Source organism: Pituophis catenifer, unplaced genomic scaffold (genome assembly GCF_029215685.1).
Source record: "Pituophis catenifer annectens isolate HBS135680 unplaced genomic scaffold, rPitCat1.0.hap2 SCAF_1, whole genome shotgun sequence".
NCBI lineage: Eukaryota > Metazoa > Chordata > Lepidosauria > Squamata > Colubridae > Pituophis > Pituophis catenifer.
This window is the reverse complement of record NW_027256881.1, coordinates 68708309-68730552: the sequence shown is the minus strand read 5'-3', so window position 1 is coordinate 68730552 and position 22244 is coordinate 68708309. Positions and strand designations below refer to the sequence as shown.

The following is a 22244-nucleotide window of genomic DNA, read 5'->3' as shown; positions in this document are numbered from 1 at the left end:
CCCGGGAGTCGAAATTCAGTCGCTCAGAGTTGGCAAGGCTGTTTCAAAACGATGTCGCCCACGATTCCCCAGTTGGCTGAGCAGCGGGGTAGCCAGGAGTCGCACGGTGCGTGTTTCTAGGAGGCGTTTGCTTGGCAGGGCGCAAAGTTTCTAACTTTTGCTGTATGTTGGTCTGGGAATCGCGGAGTGAGTGGGCTCCGCTCTCCTACTCGGCAGGAGGTTTACTACGTGTGCTGTACTCAGAAAGTAGACTCAATTAACTTTAGTCGTTCAGATACAGTTGACAATTTGGGGTTTTTAGTTCCCCCCTCTAAATAGCCAAAAGGGAAGTAGATAAGGTGGGTGTCATTGAACTCCTGAAAGTGAGCTAAAACCTTTTGAAACCCGGACGGATTAAATTAAGAATCAAAAGTACTGATTCGCTTTTCGAGGCACTTTTGGTTAACATCTGCATCTTTCTCGCTTTAAGTACCAGCTGAATTGGACCTCAGAAAATGATGCGACGAAAGCCGAGTATTAAATAATACACTGGCAAAGCCGAGCTTGTTGATAATTAAAGGAGACCTAGCAAGAACCTAATAGTGAAACGCGGTGAACCAGCTCCCAGGGTTCCTCTGTACTGTGTTTTGGATAAGGCTCGTCCACCTCGTTTTGTAAACCACGTGTAATTTTTCTACTTGATTTCCTTTTTTTCCCTATAAACATGTGATTCGAGCAGATCGATATTTTGCTCCGATGCAAAGGAGAGTTTTAAGGGACTTTCTCAGTTAATTTAAGGCGATTTTCAGGCACAGAAGAAATTTCAGGGCATGCCATCAGATTAATGATAATAAAGTTATGCTGTTTATCACATAGAAGCCAAAGATAGGTATACATTTTGGTGTGCTCTTTATGTTTGCCACTAAACTTTTGTTTATATGAAATCAAAAGTCGCACTTAAGGCAGTGCTGTATGAAGTCAGGAGCCTGCAGCCCAGAATAATGCTTGTGGTACAATCACAAAATTCTACCACTTAATGTGTGATTTCTCCCTCTGAACCCAAAAATAATATAAAAAGAAAAAAACCATCCTTATTGTAGTTGTTTCATGTAGTTTCATGCACTGATTGGACAGTAGGAATCCCTTAAATACATCTTTCTGACTGCAGTGAGCTGTGACTGCAATCCTGGGTGTGCCCCAGACATGGGTTTCAGCAGGTTCTGACCAGTTTTAGAGAACCGGTAGCGGAAATCTTGAGTAGTTTGGAGAACCGGTAGTAAAAATTATGACTGGCCCGTCCCCCATCTATTCTCTGCCTCCCAAGGCATTCGGGAGGAAATGGGGATTTTGCAGTAACCTTCCCCTGGATTGGGGAGGGAAAGGAGATTTTATAGTATCCTTCCCTTGCCATGCCCACCATGCCATGCCGACCAAGCCATGCCCACAGAACCAGTAGTAAAAAATTTAGAAACCCATCCTGGGTGTGCCCGTGACATCTGTATATCTCACGAGCTTTATGCATCTATTCTGCAAAAATCCCCAACCATACATACTCCCCCCACAAAATAAGGGCAGTTAATTTGGTTTGCCCTTCCCAGTGATGGTACTGCTTCAGCATCGCACCACTGGTGATTTTTATAGGCCAGTTTTTAAAAGAGAAAATGCAAAGTCCCAGGCAAAGATGGCTGTTCTAGACAGTGAGGGGGAAGTTCAAATTCCGAGATACTTCTAAGATTAATTCAGGTTCATTCTTCTTATCCTCCAGCTGTTGATGGGAGAGTGTGTAAAAACTTTCCCAGTGAAAATTAGCTCCTGCCTATGTCTGAAAGTGAGACAAAGAAGGAATGCTTTTTCAAAAGTAGGTACTGTTCCATTATGATTGTTCATTGTCAGATAACCTGGCCAAAGTGGTCCTCCAATTCTGACAAATAATGGGACAGAGCGTATCCTCCTTGTCCTGGTTTCATTCCGACTTTAAAATGTTTTTAATAGAATAGAATAGAATTCTTTATTGGCCAAGTGTGATTGGACACACAAGGAATAAAATACATTAATCAAGAATAAAAAGATACAACACTTAGTGATAGTCAAGGTTACTAATAAGCTATCAAATCATACTAGGAAACAAAAACAATATAATTGAGAGATAAAGCAACATGGTTATAGTAATAAGCGGGAAGAGATAGATACTAGTAAGGAAGAGAATAATAATAGTAATACAGTCTTAGTAAATTATTTGACAGTGTTGTGGGAATTAGTTGTTAAGCAGAGTGATGGCATTTGGCAAAAAACTGTCCTTGTGTCTAGTTGTTTTGGTGTGCAGTGCCCTATAGCTATATTAGGAGAATGCATATTGAGCATTCCCTATACATGTGATGAATTATACATACATTAAGCTGTTGATGTGTACAGCTAGTCCTGCCTTACTGATCACCCATTTAGCAACTAACGGTTATGACCATGTTGAATGAGGAGGCATGACTTATCCTTGAAGTTGTCACAGAGTCCCCACGGTCCTTCAGTTGTGATTCGGCCGCTTGGCAACTGACACCAATTGGGAAAGTTGCAGCATTCTGCAGTCACATGATCGCCATTTGTGACCTTCACAGCCAGCTTCTGACAAACATTTGGGGAAGCCAACAGGAAGTTGCAAGTTTTGATCATGTAACATCATGCTTAACAATTGTGTGTGATTCGCTTAATAATCGCAATAGGGGCTACCAGAGCTGCTGTTGTAAGTTGTATGGTCGCGTGATTGTTTTGTTTTATGACTGTGTCAATTAGTGATGGAAATTGCTGGTGTCAATTACCATTATAAAGTGAGGACTCCCTGTACAGTGAATTGGCATCAGTCTTCTGACCTGGTCGCTAAGTAAGAAATACTGATGTTCCCAAATGCTCTTCCACAAACCTTCCTGCCATACTTTGAGTAGGACATTAATGCCATTACAATTCCTCCAAGACATACTTCTCTGAAAAAAAGCTTATTTATATATTCATGGGGAAAAATATTCTAACATAAAGTAGGATGGAAGCATTTGTTCTTTATCGTAATCTTGTCCTTCTCCAGGCTGTTTTGTTACATTCCCTATCTTATCACTCAAGTCAGTTTATCTCTAGCCAATTATTAACCCGGGGGTGGGGGGAGGGAATTAGTTATAAATGGCACAAAAATAAACCTCCAAAAATAATAAAGATAAGTGTAAACGAATTTGTAAAAATTGAATAGGTTGGAAGGAAGAAAAGTCTCTTTTTTATAATACCAGCACCTCTTCTACTTTAAAAATGAAGTGGTGGTTTTGAGATTTTTTTCCCCTGGCTTCCTGAACTTTATTCTATCCTAACGTTCAGTAAATACTTTGGTTTAACAAATATCCCAAAGATATCTCTTGTAGGGCTGGGGTATTCCCTTCTGTTAGTTATGTGATAAGACCTGACGTGATACTTCAGGAAAAATTTGTAATCTCTTTTTTGAGATAGTTATGCTTCATTTTGTTTGTCAAGGCATGCAAGTCAGACAGAAACATAGATCCTTGATTCCTTTTTTTCCAGATGATATCGGTTCACAATCGGTTCGCAAGTAATCACCAGAATGAGCCGCCCTGAAAAGGGCGGCATATAAATCGAACCAATAAATAAATAAATAAATAAATAATAAATAAAGAAATAAATAAATAAAGAAAGAAAGAAAGAAAGAAAGAAATCATAGAGAAAAGTGTCCAGAATATATGTATTCAATCAACAAGAAAATTGTTTTTAGAACAATATAGTATAATAAAAACAAAAAATTCCTACGTACCCTAAAGAAAATCATATTATCAACAACAACAAAAAAACCCTATCCAACTGTGTCTCAATTATCAATCTATCCCAAGGACTGGGAGAATAGCCTAAATAGTTTACTGAACATCATCAAAGTGAGAGCTCCCCCCTCATTTCTTGGTCCCCCCTAGATCAGGGGTGTCAAACTTGATTTCATTGAGGGCCGCATAAGTGTTCTGTTGGCCCTTGGGGGCCCCCAGCCCTCATGAGCTCAGTTTTCAGCTGCGACAGCCACCTGCAACCCTCCGCTAGCAAAAACAGCTCGGGAGGGCTGCCCATGGCCCTTGCAAGCTCCATTTTCAATGGCAGAGGCACCATGGGCCGGTCCTTCACTGCTTCCAGGGCGGCCCATTGGCCAAATCTAAGCACCCTCTGGGCTGGATCCAGCCCCAGGGCCTTGAGTTTGACACCCCTGCCCTAGATGATATTGTCAATTAATGGGACTCAAAGCATGCCCCTCTGCCTAATCTCATTGGGCCCAGAGATATACAGTAATTGGAGATAAATAGTCCCTCAGGTGAGCTGACCTTAGGTCATGAAGAGCTTTAATGCATTTGTAAGAGTTGTTTGGGTTTTGATATTACTATGTTTTGTTTATTATTGTGAGCTGTCAAGAGTTTTCTATAAATTAGGGAGGAAGGGGGAGAGAGAAAGAAAAGCATTATTATTTGGGAGCAAGTTGAATTCAACTCAACTTTAGTACAAAACCGGCAATCACAGATTTGGGTTGCTATTTTCTGTTGTATTTCCCTTACAGCTTAGTTGACCACAGAGAGCCACAACCCCCTGAGCTGCCCCATAATTTTCCAGATCAGAAGATTTTCTGTCTCCTGTTAGGCTAAATGTACTGTACCATGCATGCATCAAGGAGCTGTAGCAAAGCAAAGAAAAAACATACTGTCTGTGTATTTTTCAGATTGCTCCTGGCAAGGGAGGAATGAAAGAAAAAATGCAAAGCAGGAAATAGTAAGAAGTCTGTGATCTGCACACAGTCACACAACAAGCATATAAGAGAAACTAGGGATATTGGCCAAGTGTAATAAGAGCCTATATGAAAACCTGCATTTCGTCAAATACAATTTCATAGGACCCATCAGATGTGCATGATTTTAAAGTACTTTAAGCTTGTAGGTTAGACAGTCTATAATACCTGAACAGGGCTCATTTGTTTAGTAAAGTTCTATTGTAGCCATAGTGGTGCGGTGGTTAGAATGCAGTATTGCAGGCTAATTCTGCTGACTGCCAACTGCCAGTAGTTGGGCAGTTCGATCCTGACTAGCTCAAGATTGACTCAGCCTTCCGACCTTCCAAGGTTAATAAAATGAGAACCCAGATTGTTGGGGGCAATATGCTGACTCTGTAAACCACTTAGAGAGGGCTGTAAAGCACTATGAAGTGGTATATAACTAAGTGCTATTGCTAAGTGCTATTGTTTTTCATCTTGAAATTACATTAAATGACAGCTTCTCCAATCTGGAGTTCCTTAGTTGTGCTGGAAATACTATGTTTCTAGAGATCTGTCTCTCAAACTTTATCTTAGCACCCTTTCAGAGTGTAGCTAGGCCATAAGCTACTTTTGTGTCCTTGTTCTAGTTGCAACAATATGGATCATTTTATTTATTTATATAACATGTATATCTGCCTTCCTGAAGCAATTCAAGATGGCATGTCCACAATCCTCAATGCTTTAGAGCAGGGGTCTCCAGTCTTGGCAACTTTAAGACTTGTGGACTTCAACTCCACAATTCCTCAGCCATTCTGGGACTTGAAGTCCAAAGTCTTAAAGTTGCCAAGATTGGAGACCCCTGCTTTAGAGCCTATGATTCATTGCGAGAAGAGATGCTGAATGCTTTAAATACAGATTTTTTTCAAACATTGTCATAATGCAGTTTCCAAAAAAACCCTGAAAGAGGAAATAGAATCCATTCTGAGGGAGCGCATTATGGTTTTGGATGGAGGCATGGGGACCATGATCCAGCAATATTCTTTAGGAGAAGAGGAATTTCGAGGTCAAGAATTTAAGGATCACCTGAAACCACTCAAGGGAAATAATGACCTGTTGAGCATAACTCAGCCTGATATCATCTACAAAATTCATAAGGTGAGTACAGTTTGTTCTATGAGTCTTGTACTAGAAAGAGTTTATTGATTCTTCTGGCATTGTATAACAACTCTGGAGAGCTACATTCATATGGTCTAGACAAGTGTTTCTCAACCTTGGCAACTTTAAATTGTGTGAACTTAACTCCCAGAATTCTGGCTGGGGAATTCTGGGAGTTGAAATCCACACCACTTAAAACTGCTGAGGTTGAGAAACACTGGTATGGATAGAGCAGAATTATGGGCACTTTCCTCAGAAATGGGTCTTTAGGTGAAGGGCACAAGAAGATTGCTGAGTGTTGTTAATTGAAAAAGGCAACAAAGTAAATCGTAGCGGATGGAACATTTTCACTAATTTGAGTGGACTGGATTATGCTCATATTTTTTTACTCTTACTTTTGAAAATACATCGATGAATGAATCCCTATTTTGTGACACAGTCCTATTATTTGTATGCGATCCCTCAGAAGTCAATAAATGGCTGAAAAGTATTAAGAATATATAGGTTTTAGCTCTTCATCTATTTGGTGAATAGATGAAGATCCTCCAAGGTTCAGGTTAAAAAGAAAAAGTATAAGAAATATTAGAAAAAATACTTTTTGCACTGTTCACCAGAAAAAAAATCCTATATTCTGTCTCGGCAATGGCTTTACGCATCCATTTCAGACCCTCAAAATAGTATGCAATTTGAAACTTGGACATCTGTTAGAAATGAAGTCTGCTTGTTTTTAACTTACTGCAGAGTTAGGTCTTTAGATACACTGATTCTTACTTCACTATTGAACTAAGTAAATAGTTCTAAAGAATATTTACTCCTTTGATTAGATTCAAGGGTTTCCCTGCTACTTTGTGCACATACTAAAATAACTCATTAGGTGGAAGTAATGTCATGGTTCACAGAGGACCACTTGAAGAAATTGGGGATTTGGTGACAGGAGATTGGCTGTGATGATCTAGAATGGAGAAAGACAAGCTGGAGGGGAATTTTGAGGTGGTTGGATGTTGGAATTGATCAGATTTAGACCCCATAAATAAATCTTAACCATTATACCACACTGACTTTCATTCATTAATTCCTATAGTCAAACCCTTATTTCTATACCCCTACACATACATGTAGGAAATTGAGAGTTGTGTTTTTATTTTTTTCTTTAGATTTTAACGTTGTAAGCTGCTCATCTGTCATTAGCTAAGAGTGATCTTAGAAATTTTATAAATGAATAAATATGCAGATACACAAAACCACATAACATACTTATTTCAAAAGAAATAACATTTAAAAATATTGTTATTTTCTTAATTTTAAAAAATACTGGGTACACAGAGAAATATATTTAGCCGTCAGTCAATTTAACTGAAAATCTAAATTGGGAATTCTTCCTGGTAGTGTTTTGATTAACATGCAACATTTTGTAATTACCTTTGTCCTCATTTATTTTCTTTACTGCTGAGGGGGAAAAAATCCAAGAGTTTAAACTGAGACAATCATATTGGAGCATTCAAATCTGAAATATAACTACATTTCTTTGTACAGTATAACAACATGAATATGGAACAGGAATTGCTTTTTTTGCCACTTTCAGTTATAATTTAATTGTATAATATATTGTAGAGTTTCTTCTCCTGCTGTTCAAATAATGAAAAAAACATAAGCTGAGTTTGCAGTTGAGAGGATTTCTAAAGCTTTTCCTCTAATCTCAAAGATTAATAACAGAACTAAAAGTGATCAGGGAAAATGTCCCATTTTACACCTAGATACTTTACCAGTAATGGTAGACAAACTGTTAACTATATGTAAACTATTCAAGAAACTAGTAGAAAGTGTTTTGCTCATTGCTCATCTTTGGGCTTCATCAGAGCAACCATCTATTCAGTAGCCATTGACTACAAGTTCTGTTTTCTGACTGTTGAATAATTTAATTACAGATGAACTTTGTTTTGCATTGCTCTTCAGCTTACTAAATTTGAGTGTATAGGTGTGTCTACAGATTTCAAGCAGCATCTACCGTGTTTCCTCAAAAATAAGACCCAACTGAAAAATAAGCCCTAGCATAATTTTTCCGGACACTCATAATATAAGCTCTACCCCAAAAATAAGCCCCAGTTAAGATCGTCAGCGAGACAGATGCATTTACTACTGTATTTCCCTGAAAATAAGCCCTAAGTGAAAAATAAGCCCTAATGCATCTTTTGGAGCAAAAATTAATATAAGACCCGGGGAAACATTTTAATTTAATTTTTTAATTTAATTTGATTTGTATGCCGCCTTATCTCCATAGGACTCAGGGCGGCTCACAACAATTAAAATCAGACCAGATAAAAACACATTAAATACAAATTAAATGTATGTTAAAACTCATTAAAATAATCAAACCCCATCAGTCCAGGCTGGGCGATTTAAACAGCCATGTTTTAGTTCGCGGCAGAAAGTACAAAGGTCAGGGGCCAACCGGCGCCCCAGGGGGAGTTGATTCCAAAGGGTGGGCGTGCCCACAGAGAAAGCTCTAACTCTGGGGGCCGACGGCCGACATTGTCTAGCCGACGGCACCCTGAGTAGGCCCTCCCTGTGAGAATGCACCAGGTGATGGGAAGCTGTTGCTGGTTGCAGATGGTCCGACAAATATCCTGGGCCTAAGTCATGTAAGGCTTTATAGGTCATCACCAGCACCTTGAATCTCACCCAGAGGGCAACCGGTAACCAATGCAAGTTGCGCAGGAGAGGTGTAACATGGGAGTATCGGGACCCTCCCATCACAACCTGCGTGGCCGCATTCTGTACGAGCTGAAGCCTCCGAGTGGTCTTCCAGGGCAGCCCCAAGTAGAGAGCATTGCAGTAGTCAATACGGGAGGTGACTAGTGCATGAGTAACTGTGCATAGCGCATCTGTGCTTGGCATGGGTGTGTGTGCAGGGATTTTTGCTACCGGTTCTCCGAACCACCCGCCGCCATTGCTACCCGATCGGGCGATCCAGTCTGAACCGGGAGCATTTCATCACTGGTATAGACCCTATTGAATTAAAATCCATAGTAGGGAAGATTAGATTATATGTCCTTATTTTTCAGTAAACCTTGCCCATATCTGGTTGTGCCACATTTCCCATTCTCAGTTATCTGGATTTCAAAGCTTCAGTTGGAAGTATGAGCTAATGGAGTATGAGTCCTGGTGACGCAGTGGTCAGAATGCAGTATTGCAGGCTAACTCTTCCCACAGTCTCGAGTTCAATCCTGACTGGCTCAAGGTTGTCTCAGCCTTCCATCCTTCCGAGTTTGGTAAAACAAGGACCCAGATTGTTGGGGACAATAGGCTGACTTTGTAAACTACTCAGAGAGTGCTGTAAAGCACTATGTGTGGTATATACTGTAAATCTAAGTGCTATTGCTACTGCTGTTTAATTGTTCTGTTCTGCTTACAGGAATACTTGCTTTCTGGTGCTGATATCATTGAAACAAATACTTTCAGCAGCACTAAAATAGCACAAGCTGACTACAGCCTTGAACATCTGGTGAGAGTTTTGGTTTTCTTGCTTGTCAAATTTGGGTTTTCCTTTGACCAGCTTTGACCAGGATGGCTGGCTGGGAATCATGGCAACTGAGACCAATATGTCTAGATTGTACTAGATTGGTAAGGGAGGGATGTTATAAAGCAACATAAATATTCATGGGAAAAATATAAATTTTGTGTAAGAAGTCCATAGCGTAGTTTTGATTGTTTATTTTTGATAAAATATGATTTAGTCTTGGAAATTAGGATTGGATAAACAGGAAATAACCCATAAGATTAACTCTGTGGCAGTAATTCACCATTCATTTGTCACTTGTGTCTCACTTGATCATTTGCCAAAAGAGCTTAATTGCAAAAATAGCAGTGCTTTGCTTGGTTACAGGTAGCCCTTGACTTTTGACCACAATTGAGCCCAAAATTTCTGTTATTAAGTGAGACATTTGTGAAGTGAATTTTCCCCATTGTATGAACTTGCTTGCCTCAGTTGTTAAGTGAAACACTGCATTTGGTAAGTTAGTAACCTGACTGTTAAGTGAATCGGGATTCCCCATTGACTTTGCTTGTCAGAAGGTCACAAAAGATGACCTTGGGACACAGCAACGGTCATAAATATGAACCAGTTGCCAAGCATCTGAATTTTGATCACATGATCATGGGGATGCTGCAAAGGTTGTAACTCTGAAAAACGGTCATAAGTCATTTTTTTCAGTGCTGTTGTAACGTTGAACAATCATTGAATGAACTGTTGTAAGTCAAGGACTACCTGTATTTCCAACTTCGTTACTGTGGATATTTGTTCTTTCCCACTACTGTTGATGCTTGTGCAATGTTGCTTTGTAGTAGGTTAATGTAAATCAATCTTTAAAATGCTGTTATCTGGGGGAGGACTTTTAAGACATTCGGTTTGAATGGTGAAGATCTTTTTTTGTTAAATCATTTTTCTTCGCCTTGAAAAAAAAGCAAACAGATGCCATATCAGCAATGATAGATGTTTGCATCTTTGCAAGACTCTGCCACCTTTCATATCCTGTTGTCTGATCTGAATAGCAGCCAAGACATGAGTGTTTTTTTAATGAATCATCTCCAGAAGGCTGTTTTTAATCCTGTCTTGTGTTTTTAGCTGACATCATTTTCCAGATCCTTGAGATAAATTCATTTGTAACAGTGTTGTTTTGGAGGTGATTGTGAATTATAGCAGTGGTTCCGTGGAGAGAGGTTTTGCCATGGACTGGAGGGGACGTAATTTCACCTGTTGCCTGTATCCTGCAGATGGGGTTTTGCTTATTTGCGCAGCCCGGTTTCTGGCATGCCACGACCTGGTGCCGGTCCACAACTGGGGGTTGGAGAGCCCTGAATTATAGTGTTAAATGAATAATCAATGGGTTTGCAAATTCTCTGCTTCTTCTAATGCGGCCAAGAAGCAGCTTTTTTTCTTTTTATTTTCAAGTATTTGTCTTGTTCTTTGATCTGGCTCACTTATCCCACTATGTCAGAAATATGTAAATCTCATTTTGGCTTAACACCGTATGTAAATCCTTCTTTGCCCATGTCCTGTCCTCACACACCTCGATTCATTTCAAAAGTAGAAATTCCTAAATGTGTAAAAAAAAAATCTGTTTACTGGCATAATCTCTGTTCCATTTCATTGTGACTTTGGTGCATTTTGGGTCCTAAGATTAATTCTTGCCAGTTGGTCCTAGACCAGTGATGGCTAACTTTTGTCTCATCGTGTGCCAAAAGCGCTTGTGCAACAGCACATGCGTGTGCCAGCACCCATAATGCAATGCGCACCCCCTGTGCATGCACGTGCGATTCCCCCCACACTCCATTTTTGGCCTAGCGGGCCTCCTTGCAGCCTCCTGGGCCCAAAAACAGGCCGTGGGGGTGCGCTGCACCCCCGTGCTCCCCCCCGCATGCATGCGCCCCGTCCCCTGTGCATCCCAAAAATCAGCTGGCCAGTGGGAGGCGTGCATACATGGTGGAGCTGAGCTGGGTGACGGCTCGCATGCCAGCAGAGAAGCTCTGCATGACAGCTGTGGCACATGTGCCATAGGTTCACCATCATGGTTCTAGACAATCTGAAGACTGTTAAAGATTGGTGATAGCATTAGGAGCCTCTATATAAGATCTTTTGACTGCAGAAGTATAATGGAGGGTTCAATGCAATGCAAATGAAGATTATTGCTTCTTTTTTTTTGTATCTACCATTTACCTCCCAATCTGTTATTAGGCTTATCGGTTAAATAAAACATCAGCCCAGTTAGCGCGAAAAGCAGCTGATGACGTTACTGCAGAGACGGGTGAGTAACTTGACACACTGATATGCATTTCTATCATGAGTTATCTAGGCTTGCAAATGTGGTTTTGGCTGTGGTTTAAATCACCATGTTACAATTTTCCTCCAACGAATTGTGAAAAGCGCGTAAGAGTCATTAGAGCAGTGTTACCTAATTTGCTGTGCACCTGGAATTTTGAGATATAATTACCTTAATTTTAGCAGCACTTTTTGATTTTTGGATTTTTACCAATAACCATTTTAAGTAGTTCTTGATATTTTGAATCTGCCCTTATTATTTTTATGCCAAGCTGAATTTTATAATGTCCAAGTTCTGATGGCTTTTAGTATTGTGTGAAATAATAAATGCAGTTTGTGGAGCAAAGATGTAATACGATCATAAGAAGGCTGCTATATTCTGGACCAATTGAAGCTCTTTAAGGCCAGCTATTTATGTAGGGAGCATTGCAGTAATCTACTCAGAAGATGACCAAAGCATCAAGGAAGGTCTGTAATTCTGAACAGCACAAAGCTGTGCAAAAGTCATGGTGCTATCTGCTCTTCAAACAGGAGCCGTGAGTCTAGGAGAACTTCCCAATTGTTTATTGATTCTATGCAACCCTACCTAGTGCTAAAGATGGAAAATCATGAGATCCAAGAGGCTATAAAATCTAAAGCCACTCTCTCTTGCTAGATTAACCTGAAGTCTATTCTTCCCCATTCAGATCCACACATACTTGCTATGAGTGTAGAGCAGCAGTCCCCAACCTTTCCCTTTTGGCAGCCCAGTGTGGGGGGAGAGGGGATGGTTTTGTGTGAGCGCGAGCATCCGCTTGTGTAAATGGAGCTTCGCGCCTGAGCCCAAGTGCCCATTGCTCACGTAAATGAAATTGCACATGTACTCATCCGTTGCTTACATGGTCCAATTCCAAACAGGCCATGGCCCGGCTGTGGGCCATGGCCTTGATGTTGGGGATCCATGGTGTAGAGCATAGAGAAACATTGCTGCTATGGGAGAAAGCCATACCAGAAATATTGACTTTGGCCAAAATCACCCTTAGTAATTTGGAATGGGAACAATATCAGAATAAGTCAAGTCTTAACACAAAGTAAGTAAGATCTCCATGTTTAAGTGTGAACTCAACATTTTCTTTTATGTTTTTTCTTCCTTTGGACTTTTCTTCTAAAAATAGTGACATTTGGGCTTTTTTTTTCTTAAAATGGTGCTAAATTTGTTTCAGGATTATGCTATTCTTTTCATAAGGGGCGTGGTGGCTCAGGGGCTAAGATGTTGAGCTTGTCGATCGAAAGGTTGGCAGTTCAGCGGTTTGAATTCCTAGTGCGTAACAGGGTGAGCTCCCGTTACTCGTCCCAGCTTCTGCCAACCTAGCAGTTCGAAAGCACGTAAAAAATGCAAGTAGAAAAAATAGGGACCAACTTTGGTGGGAAGGTAACAATGTTCTGTGTGCCTTTGGCATTTAGTCATGCTGGCCACATGACCACGGAGATGTCTTCGGACAGTGCTGGCTCTTTGACTTTGAAACAGAGATGAGCACCGCCTCCTTGAGTCGGGAATGACTAGCACATATGTGTGAGGGGAACCTTTACCTTTACTTTATTCTTTTCATAGGCTTCCTATTGCAAAAATTTGGCAGTACCATTTTTAGAGCTGAAAGAAAATTCAGTGGCCATTTTAATTCTGGGGTCACAGTTTGCCCATACCTATCTTTGGTGTTCACTTCAGGATTTTGTTCATTTATAATCTAAAACAATGGTCATTCTTATCAATTAGTGTATGAAGATCAGTAGAAGCAGACCTTTGTACTCAAAAGCGATCTCTCTAGCAAGACATTTTTTGGCAGAAGGGATCATCTAATCATTGGAAGGCAGTCATGGTTTTTCATTATTACATAAAAATGAAGACCATAAGATCAAATAAAGTCTATTATTTTGCATTTCTTTATCTTACAATTCAAAGCTTGTCATTTAAATATTATCCTTGTGCTTTTCTTTGTTAAGGAAGTAAAAGATATGTTGCCGGGGCGATGGGCCCCACAAACAAGACTCTTTCTGTTTCCCCATCAGTGGAAAACCCTGATTATCGGAATGTTAGTAAGTATTTCCATTGATAATCTTAAAACTGAAAATGATTATTAATTTGGCTTTACCAGCTTCTGTCAGTTTAGTTCTAATTGCAGTTCTGCCATATTGACTCAAAACACTCAACAGTTCTAAAGATTCTCTTACTTTGAATTTTATTTCATGTTTGGCTACAGTTAATAAGTTCATAATTAATGACACATTAAAAGAGCCTCAGGTATTTTTTAAGTAATCAAGCAAACACTTAGTAATGTCTGATAGCTCATCTGATGCTAGCAATCTCATGTATTACCTCAAAAAATAAGAAATTACAATGCAGGTTTAATTTGAAGCTGAAACTGGAAAGTACCGTATTTTGCAGAGTATAAGACGCACTTTCCCCTCCCCCCAAAAAGAGAGTGAAAATCTCGGTGCGTCTTATACTCCGAATGTAGCCCCACCCAGCCTCGCAAACGGAGATTTCAGAGGCTGAAAGAAGCCTCTGAAAGAAGCTTCAGAAAAAAAAGCCTCAGAAACGAAGCTTCAGAAAAAAAGCCCCTGGAAGGCTTTTACCTAAAATAATATGGCAAGCAACAAAAGAAGAATCAGTAAAGGTTCTAACCAAACTATGTTAACAAATCTGGAGAATGACACAATAAGCAACAGATCAGAAGAGGTTAATCTACATACCAATAGCAAAGAAAGGAGATTAAACAGAGTACAGATAGTCCTTCAGAATAAAAGCCTCTGAAAGAAGCTTCAGAAAAAAAGCCTTTTTTTTTTTCTGAAGCTCTGTTTCAGAAGTTCCAGAGGCAGAAAAAAAAGCAAGGCACAGAGCTCACATCCAATGAACCTGTTGCTAAAATTCATCTCTGGGAACAGCTGATTGGGGGTATTCCGGGAGGCTGATCCACCCACCAATCAGCTTTTTTTCTTATTTTCCTCCCCAAAAACTAAGGTGCGTCTTATACTCCAATGTGTTTTATACTCCGAAAAATACGGTACGTTTTTCTTTGTTGTAACTATTTGTTGCTTATTTGTGTTTTAGCTTTTGATGAATTGGTAGATGCCTACACCGAACAAGCCAAAGGTCTTTTAGATGGTGGAGCAGATATCATGCTGGTGGAAACCATATTTGATACAGCCAATGCCAAGGTGAGGTTTTAAGTAGAATCTTGGAAGCTCATAATGATAATGCCCATTCTCAATAATATGTGAAAAGGAAGTCATTGCATATACTAATCAGGCTGTGCTGGCAGATATCCTTTTATTTATTGTAAAATGAGAGGTTGGCTTCCCTTTAAAGGCAGCTGAAGGTTTGAGTACTGCTGTCCTATGGTTTATGGTGAACCTTTTAGACACTGAGTGCCCAAACTGAAAGGTGTGCACATGCACATGTGCAGCAGAGACCTGAAGACCAGTGGGAGGCGGGGCATCCCAACACTGGCAGCATGGCAAGAGGTAAGATCTTTTTCTTTTGTGAGCTTCTGTTTCATCATTCGCAGGGAAACAGAAGCTCATGAAAGAAACGCCACGGAGATCTGACCTGAGGCGACAGCACGTGTGCTAGCAGAGAAAGCTCTGCGTGCCACCCACCATCAAGGTTTATGATGTTGGCAATTCAGATTTGGAAATCTGTGTCATGAGATTTTTAAAAATGTACTTTTCCCTTAATTAGCGAGAAGTCTGACCGAACACTGGTAAGGTCGCATATTAAGACCTACCTAGTGGCGATAAAGATGGCAAAGTTTAACTACTTTTCCGCCTCTATTGCGTCATCAGGGAATCGTCCGGCCGCCCTGTTCAGGGTAACCCGCTCCCTGCTCCATCCGGGAGCGCGGGAGGATCCCTTGGAAGGCAGGGCGGAGGATTTCGGACAATACCTGTATGACAAAATCGCTCAGATCCGGGGGGATTTGGACTCTGACTGGGTAGATCAGGGCAGGGTGACGAGGAATAGTCTTGAGAATGTTACCTGGGAGGAGTTTGATGCTGTGACTCCGGATGATGTGGACAGGATTTTGGGGAGACTTAGTGCGGCCACATGTTTACTGGACCCGTGTCCCTCCTGGTTGGTACTGGCCTCCCGGGAGGTTACACGAGGCTGGCTCCAGGGTGTTATCAACGCTTCGTTGAGTGAGGGTCACTTCCCCGCCGCCTTGAAAGAAGCGGTGGTGAGGCCTCTCCTCAAGAAGCCGTCCCTGGATCCGGCAATATTGGCCAACTATCGTCCTGTCTCCAACCTTCGCTTCCTGGCGAAGGTTGTTGAGAGTGTGGTCGCGCGACAGTTTCCACAATTCTTGGAGGAAACATCCTATCTAGATCCGTTCCAGTCGGGTTTCAGGCCTGGACACAGCACGGAAACGGCATTGGTCGCGTTGGTTGATGATCTCTGGAGGGCTCGGGACAGGGGTTGTTCCTCTGTTCTGGTCCTGTTAGACCTCTCAGCGGCTTTTGATACCATCGACCATGGTATCATGCTGCACCGGTTGGAAGAGTTGGGGATGGGGGGCACCGTATTATAGTGGTTCTCCTCCTTTCTCTCCGACCGGTCGCAGTTCGTGTTGGCAGGGGGGCAGAGGTCGACCTCAAGGCCTCTTATATGTGGAGTGCCTCAGGGGTCGGTCCTCTCGCCCCTCCTGTTCAACATTTATGTGAAGCCGCTGGGCGAGATCATCCGTGGCTTTGGGGTGAGATACCACCAGTACGCTGATGACACCCAGCTGTACATCTCCACCCCAGGCCACCCCAACGATGCCCTTGAAGTGATGTCCCAGTGCCTGGAGGCTGTGCGGATCTGGATGGGGAGGAACAGGCTCAGGCTCAACCCTTCCAAGACTGAGTGGCTGTGGCTCCCGGCATCCCGATATAGTCAGTTGACTCCATCACTGACTATTGGGGGCGAGTCGTTGGCCCCCACAGAGAGGGCTCGCAATCTGGGAGTCCTCCTGGATAGGCAGCTGTCCTTGGAGGAACATCTGACGGCTGTAACCAGGGGGACCTTTTGTCAGGTTCGCCTGATCCGCCAGTTGCGGCCCTTTCTTGATCGGGATTCCCTGTGCACAGTCACTCATGCCCTCGTCACCTCTCGCCTTGACTACTGCAACGCTCTCTACATGGGGCTCCCCTTGAGGAGCACCCGGAGGCTCCAACTGGTCCAGAATGCAGCAGCGCGGGTAGTGACGGGAGCAGCCTGGCGCTCCCATGTAACACCGCTCCTGCGCGAGCTGCACTGGCTCCCAGTGGTCTTCCGGGTGCGCTTCAAGGTGTTGGTTATCACCTTTAAAGCGCTCCATGGCATAGGGCCTAGCTATCTTCGAGACCGCCTGCTGCCACCGACGATCTCCCATCGACCTGTGCGCTCCCACAGAGAGGGCCTCCTCGGGGTGCCATCAGCCAAACAGTGCAGGCTGGTGACCCCCAGGGGGAGGGCCTTCTCTGTGGGGGCACCTACCCTCTGGAATCAATTGCCTCCAGAGATAAGGAGAATCCAAGACCTCGGTGCCTTCCGCCGTGCCCTTAAAACCTTCCTTTTCCAGCAAGCCGGGCTGGCCTAATTTTTTAAGTGTTTTTAAGTGTTTTGTTTATTGTTTTTAATTAATGGGGCCAAATTTATATAGGTATATTTTAACTGTATTTTAATATTTGTACTTGATGTTTTTACTTGGCTGTTCACCGCCCTGAGTCCTCAGGGAGAAGGGCGGTATACAAATTCAAAATAAAATAAATAAAATAAATAAAATAAAGTCTTAGAAATGAAATGAGAAAAAGGGACACAATTATCTTTATCTGTTTTCTGGAATTCTTGTACAAAGTCAAAACAGTATAGTGAAGCAAATAGAGCCAAATCTGAATTTTTAGCCTAGTTTGCATAAGAGATAAAGTTTGTAACATGTAACATGTTTGTAACATCCTTGACGTCTCTCTCTGAGCCTCGAAGATCTCTGTGAAGTTCATATTCCAGCCTGACTGAAGCTTTAATTTAGGATTAAAATAAAGTTTGAGATATATTACAATTTTTTTATGTATATCAATGTGTTCTCTGCGCTGTGCTCAGTTGAGTTGAGGTCTTAGTAAGGCATCTGACCTGATTCAGTTTCTGTATGGACTCTCAGGGTCTATTTTGTAATAAATCCTGCAATAGAAGACATAGGTCAGCGTGTTTCTTGTGGTTACAAATGTCCAACAGACTCCACTGTGGTTTCATACTTTTCTTGTCTGTCCGTATCCGTGTTTTGGAGCAGGGTTGAGCTGTACACTTTCATTAGTGGTAATTTGTCCCCTTTTTTCTTCCATATCTATGAAATGAGAATTTCCTAGAGTAAAGGAAATTAATTTACTGTGATATTTTCATTGGACAGGCAGCTCTCTTTGCTCTCCTAAAGTTATTTGAAGAAGAATATGAACCAAGACCCTTGTTTGTGAGTATATTCTAATTAAACTTAACATTATCCAGTTCTTCTGAAAAAGAGTACATTCCCTTTTTTCTACAGGAGTTAATATAATCAAGAACACTGTGTTTTGGAAACCTCACATATTGTGTGTTAGTTTGCTCTTTCCAATATGTGCTTTATACTCATATTAAATGATAACAAATGAATGACCTGCCATACACAGCAGTCTGAAAATGTCCCCTCAATAATATTACCAGTGTGACAAATTATAAGAATCTTGCCTGGCCTCCTAATTATCTTCCCTTGGAAGATGCCAGCCTTGAATCCGAGTAATTTTCACACTAAGTTATGGCTTCATTAGCCGATAAAGCTGAATTGTGGGCTCAGCAATATGTGGCATATTTTGTCTGTTTTACATGTTCAAAAATATTTTAATTCCTGTCCAGAGTCTCTGCATACTAAAAATACAAATAAATAATAATATTGCTCAGTGTGCAGTTCTATGCTCTTAACTCAGAGGGTAGCTGCTGCTGAGTCTTGGAATGCCCCTCTTCTCCCCAGCTGCTGCCTTTATGTTTGCTATTTTAAATGTGCTGAGGTCCAACTGGGAACTTCAATAGCAGCTTAAAGTTTCCTAAATCTTATTGATAGCTTTGTGTTCCCCACTGCTCCATACAGATAGCAGGCAACACCTCCTCTTCCTGCCTAGAGCAGCCAGTCTGCCTGGTACAAGAGTGGGTAGTTGGATGTTTTGATGAGATAGTTACATCCCATCTGTGCTTGATTGACCAATATGCTGTTGGAGAGGGTTTTCCTCTGCAGCTTGTGACCTGAAGCTGGGAGATGATAATTCCACTAGGGAACATCTGTCATTGATTAAAGGAGGGATATGTATTTAACACACATATTCTCCACAGCTCTTGGCAGTTGATCCCCATATTTTGCTGACATGAGGGCATTTGTTGCACAAGGATAGTAAGGAAAAAACCAATCATTTTGCTTTTATAAGGTTGTGGTATTTTTAGGGCACAATGGGTAGGCTTAATGGAGAAGAACTTGATATGTACAATAATTCAGAGGATAGTCTGTTGAATTGATATTGCTGCTATTTTTGGTTCTGCTATATGTTATTGTTTCCATAGAGACCTTAAGTAGTTTTCATGGTTTTTTTTTGGTAATGTGAATATATATATATTTTCACATATGTATATTAGAAATATAACCCTAATTATAAAAGGCTTGCAATGTTCGGAAGAAATGTCAAGCTTCATAAGGCAGAATAAAAGATAGATGAGGAGAAGGACATATTCTCATACTGCTGTAGAAAATGGTTTTTTTTTAAAAAAAAAAATCCTATTTGAGCAAAATCATTAAAATTCGACTGAGTTTTGAGTACTGAATACAGATAAAAAAAATTATCCTGATGTGCTTTCTGGATAGAGTGGCCCTCCTCTCCAGGCAGTTCCCTTTAAGGTGAACTGAAACTTCAGCCCAGGGGTGGCTGGGGTTTGTGGGTATTGTAGTCCCCCAATGCACAGAAGGGATCTGGATATTGTGGTCCCCAAATGCATAAAGAAGGGATTTGAAGAAAGATGGGATAGGGGAAAAAAAAAAAGCTACTCACTTCCAATTTTGTGGCAAGTCAGATGTTTTCCACAGAAGCATTAAAGTTAATTTCAGTTTAGCGTCTATTATTGCATTGTTTTTAATGTTGTTCTTTGCCTTTCCCCCTACTCTTCTCCTTGTGGTCTATAGGTATCAGGAACCATTGTCGATAAAAGTGGCCGCACTCTCTCTGGGCAGACTGGGGAAGCATTTGTCATCAGCATATCTCACAGCCAGCCACTTTGGTGAGAAAACAGACACCCTGGATATGCTTTACAATAAAGCATTGCAGCTGCAATAGATTCTATAACCATTTTGTTAAAAGAGATTCCACAAGAAGGAGCTTGCAGAGTTGTTAGTTGCTGCTGTTGCTCAGATTACCCACAGTCTAACATCACTGGCTGTTTTCAGAGAAATCGTTAATTTCGAAGGATGCATTTCTCCATAGGAAAATGCAGGTCTCTGGAGAAATCATATCTTGCCGGGCCTCTCTTTTAGTATGGTTTCTTGACTGCTGAAAAGGGATTGGCACACATACACATACTCCCCAAATTGTCTTATAAGTGCTCAAGGTCAATGTACCAACTTTCTAACCACTTGTGTAATCTTGATTTGCTTGGTGAGTTTCTTCTTTGTCCCCTACAGTTTGTGCATTGGATATGATTCCAAACAGACCTGCAGTTTTCTTCCCTCAGTCTGTGCCTACAGCTTGAAAACAGTTAATAAATACCGCCAAGCAGATGAGTACTTTAGGTTTATCAGCTGAAGAAATTAGAACAGCTGCTTTGTTTGTCCCTGGTTGACAAAATTTGTCGCATCTGGTAAAGTTTGGAAATGCTTGACGTGAAGCTCTACTGCAGTTAATTCATCTCATTACACAGATGCAGTGCAGCAGTTACAGGCTGAAGTCTGTTCTTCCTCTCTATTTTTGTGTCTTGGGGAAATAGACAGATCAAAAAGGAGAAACCAAGAAGGAATAGCACATCTGTAAAGGGAGGTCAACAAATGAGGCTGGTAGGAAGATAGATGGAATGCTGTAATGGGGCAAAGAACCTTAAAGTGAAAAGGGAGCTCTGATTGGCGAGTTAAAAAGTGTAAAAAGCTTATAAATCAGACATGACGTAACAGAATTAAATGGAAATAATTTATTTATGGATTGATAAGGAAGGCATCTTTGGCCCTACTTATCCTGGCTGCAGGTCTTGTTGAATAATGGGTAAGATACATATCTAACTTTATACTATTTGAATGACTTGCAGCTGTATACCATTGCTATTTTCGATTCTATTATTACATGCCTTTGTGCAGCAGTGCAGAGATCATTGATCTTTTATACAATTAATTGATGTTGGCCAATTTTATAATTACTCCAGGTTGTTTTAAAAATGTTAGCGATATGGATCATATAGAGGAGCCTTGGTGGCGCAGCGGATTAAAGTGCTGTTAAGTAGCACTTAGCTGCCAGCTGCCTGCAATTACTGCAAGTTCAAATCTAACCAGGCTCAAGGTTGACTCAGCCTTCCATCCTTCCGAGGTAGGTAAAATGAGGACCCGGATTGTGGGGGCAATAAGCTGACTTTATATAAAAAGAACACCACTTGGGGGGGCCGAAAGCCCTACTAAGCAAGTACATACAAAAGTATGAAGGCTATTGCTTAACGCAATGTAAGTCGCCCTGAGTCTCCAGAGAAGGGTGGCATATAAATCGAATCAATCAATCAATCAATCAATCAATCAATCAATCAATCAATGTAGAAAAAAGTAAATGTGGAATCTATGCTTCTATTGAAGGATACATATACAGCTGCATACAAAAATGGAGGTATTTCTGGGCAGATAGTATGTTTCAAAAAATGCTCAAGTGAGCAGCAGAAGATTGTGCAACCTTTGCATGGTACAAAGCTATCCGTCCAATTTTTCTCCAGATTTGAATACAGTAGTTTATAGATTCTGAATGAGAAAGAGTAAATACAACAAGTGAAGAGGTTTGGACAGCTTTCTAACTATTACTTTGTAATAGGCTGGGTGGCATCCTTTGCAAGAAGAAACAACTTCGCAATATTTCCTCTAGCCAGTTAAGAGTCTTGCAGTCTTGCTTTTGAATGTGTTCCCTCATTTTTACTTGCAAAACTCTTCTAGCTCAGAAACACTCTTATATCCCCCTGGGTACAATTTTGTCTTTGAGATTTCTCAGTACTGTTCATTGACTGGGGTCAATGAACACTGTTGAAAAACCATTACCTTTTCTGTTTCTTATAGTTCATGGTTGATTGAAAGTATGTATCAGATTGTTGTCTTGCTAGAATCTGATCTCTTTTCAGCTTCGGTGTCTTCCCTGACTGTGGAATAATAATTTCTAGGATATATTGAGCTCTTCTGTTATTCTTATGATACTCTTTGGCTGACACAGATATCCAGTGCATAATAGAATGTTCCTTGTGCTTAATTATTGACTTGTATTGTTCTAGGTAGATTATTGGTCAGGTGG

The 22244-nt window shown here is 41.0% G+C and overlaps 1 protein-coding gene across 1 annotated transcript in view; it reads left to right on the top strand.

Moving 5' to 3' along the window:
• The window catches only part of MTR (5-methyltetrahydrofolate-homocysteine methyltransferase), an 81342-nt gene continuing 59098 nt past the window's right edge, over positions 1-22244 (top strand). Inside the window, exons 1-8 of the mRNA XM_070932541.1 lie at positions 1-106; positions 5691-5902; positions 9315-9404; positions 11634-11703; positions 13698-13790; positions 14806-14912; positions 18119-18178; positions 19907-20001. Of these exons, the coding sequence (XP_070788642.1) occupies positions 52-106; positions 5691-5902; positions 9315-9404; positions 11634-11703; positions 13698-13790; positions 14806-14912; positions 18119-18178; positions 19907-20001 (782 nt within the window). The 5' untranslated portion in view covers positions 1-51. The remainder of the gene's footprint in view (positions 107-5690; positions 5903-9314; positions 9405-11633; positions 11704-13697; positions 13791-14805; positions 14913-18118; positions 18179-19906; positions 20002-22244) is intronic.